At 31.0% G+C, this 1,485-nt stretch overlaps 2 protein-coding genes across 4 annotated transcripts in view; both read right to left on the minus strand.

Annotated features, from left to right (window-relative positions):
- Positions 1–1,485, minus strand: part of LOC118743776 — a 452,583-nt gene that overhangs the window by 139,434 nt on the left and 311,664 nt on the right. The window lies entirely within an intron of this gene.
- LOC118742534 (receptor expression-enhancing protein 5) overlaps positions 105–1,485 on the minus strand; it is a 7,464-nt gene continuing 6,083 nt past the window's right edge. For all 3 annotated transcript variants that reach the window (XM_036474680.1, XM_036474681.1, XM_036474682.1), the window contains 2 exons: positions 1,257–1,356; positions 105–509 (listed from right to left, as the gene is read on the minus strand). In XM_036474680.1, the coding sequence (XP_036330573.1) occupies positions 436–509; positions 1,257–1,356 (174 nt within the window). In that variant the 3' untranslated portion in view covers positions 105–435. The remainder of the gene's footprint in view (positions 510–1,256; positions 1,357–1,485) is intronic.

Genomic DNA, 1,485 nt, shown 5'->3' on the forward strand with positions numbered 1-1,485 from the left:
AATACAAATTTAAGCTGATAATTCTAAGTTTTTAAAGCAACTAAAATTTAACGTTTACCGCTAGGTTCAAAAAAGGTGTATTTACCTTTGTTTTCTTACATTACTTTAAGGGCGATAAGATGTTACTTTGAAATAACGTAATATTGATTTTACTTTTACATATAGGCGTGTATGCTGCATTTACAAAACAATGCTAGGTGCTGTACTAATAATTTAATTGATTTAAAAAATATGTGTTTTTATTTCAAATGTGTTTTAAAAATATCATGTCTGATTAAATATGTGGATTATTCATTGTCTTTGTTCTTTGTTGCTCTCCTTTTATTCATTCCACATAAAGCTATTTATTATGATTGATTGCTTTCTTCTGTCTGATGGTCCAGAAATGCAATTACATCAAAATAATAAGTAATATCAAACATAAATTATTACAAATTATTCTTGTTTAGTGATGCTGTGGATGGAGTCCTTTGCCTTAGAAGCCACCTTATCAATAAACTCGTCAGCGGCTAAAAATACAAAATAAATTAGTTTATTACGAAAATTTTTTGGAATATAAACATGACTGTGCCTGTTTTCTCAAATTTTCTGAAATTCATTTCGAACTAAAATCATACAATTTGGTTTTTGCTGATGTTGTAATCGTACTATTTATCAAGCATATTCTACAATTCACTTACCAGTGAATTTCAACTCCTTTCAATATGGACTCAAGCAATTTTGCAGAAACTGCCTGTATATTTCAATTTACTTGTACGAATTGAAAAAAGTCTCGATTTGTGTGATACATGCATATCGTCGTTTAAAGTTACAAAACCGCGTATCACGATAATGCAAAACCGCGTATGTAAGGTCACCAAGATTTTACCGGAGAGAGTAAAAATATATGCTACTCTTGATCAGCGGTATAACAACTATGCTGTTATTTTGCAGTACATGGTCTAATATCGATATAATGGTATGAATAGATTAGGCTTTATGCCTGGAGCTTCCCATGAGAAAATCTAATTTTTGGCACAAATGTCAGTTACGCGGTTGTGCAAAACGACGATAGGCGGTTTTGCACTTTAAACGACGATATGTATGTATCTATGTAAAACAAGTAATGAAGAATTCAAGAAATCGAAGCCTGGAAACAAGCTTGTTATCTAGAAATACTTAACAATTTTTAAACGGCTGATTTTTTTTTATTAATAATGGCACATCAGCTCAATATTAATACTATATAGTAAAGAATATGAAATAAAATATTTTACCTCGGTGGTGCTTCAGGAAATATGGGCGCACAACGCTTTGATAGATGACGGTAGATCCATTCCTTTCGATTGGCAGCATGCACCAGATGAGAAATGCGCACTGAAAGTTGGCAAGAAAATAATTTTAGACTTATTCATAAAAAATAAAATCGATTTATAGAGCATTGTAGAGACAATTCCATTAAAAATTCACATGAATTCGTCTTGTTCTAAATCTTGCAAAAATTTC

The sequence above is a fragment of the Rhagoletis pomonella genome, unplaced genomic scaffold (genome assembly GCF_013731165.1).
Source record: "Rhagoletis pomonella isolate Grant_MI unplaced genomic scaffold, Rhpom_1.0 Rhpom_scaffold_00007, whole genome shotgun sequence".
Classification (NCBI taxonomy): domain Eukaryota; kingdom Metazoa; phylum Arthropoda; class Insecta; order Diptera; family Tephritidae; genus Rhagoletis; species Rhagoletis pomonella.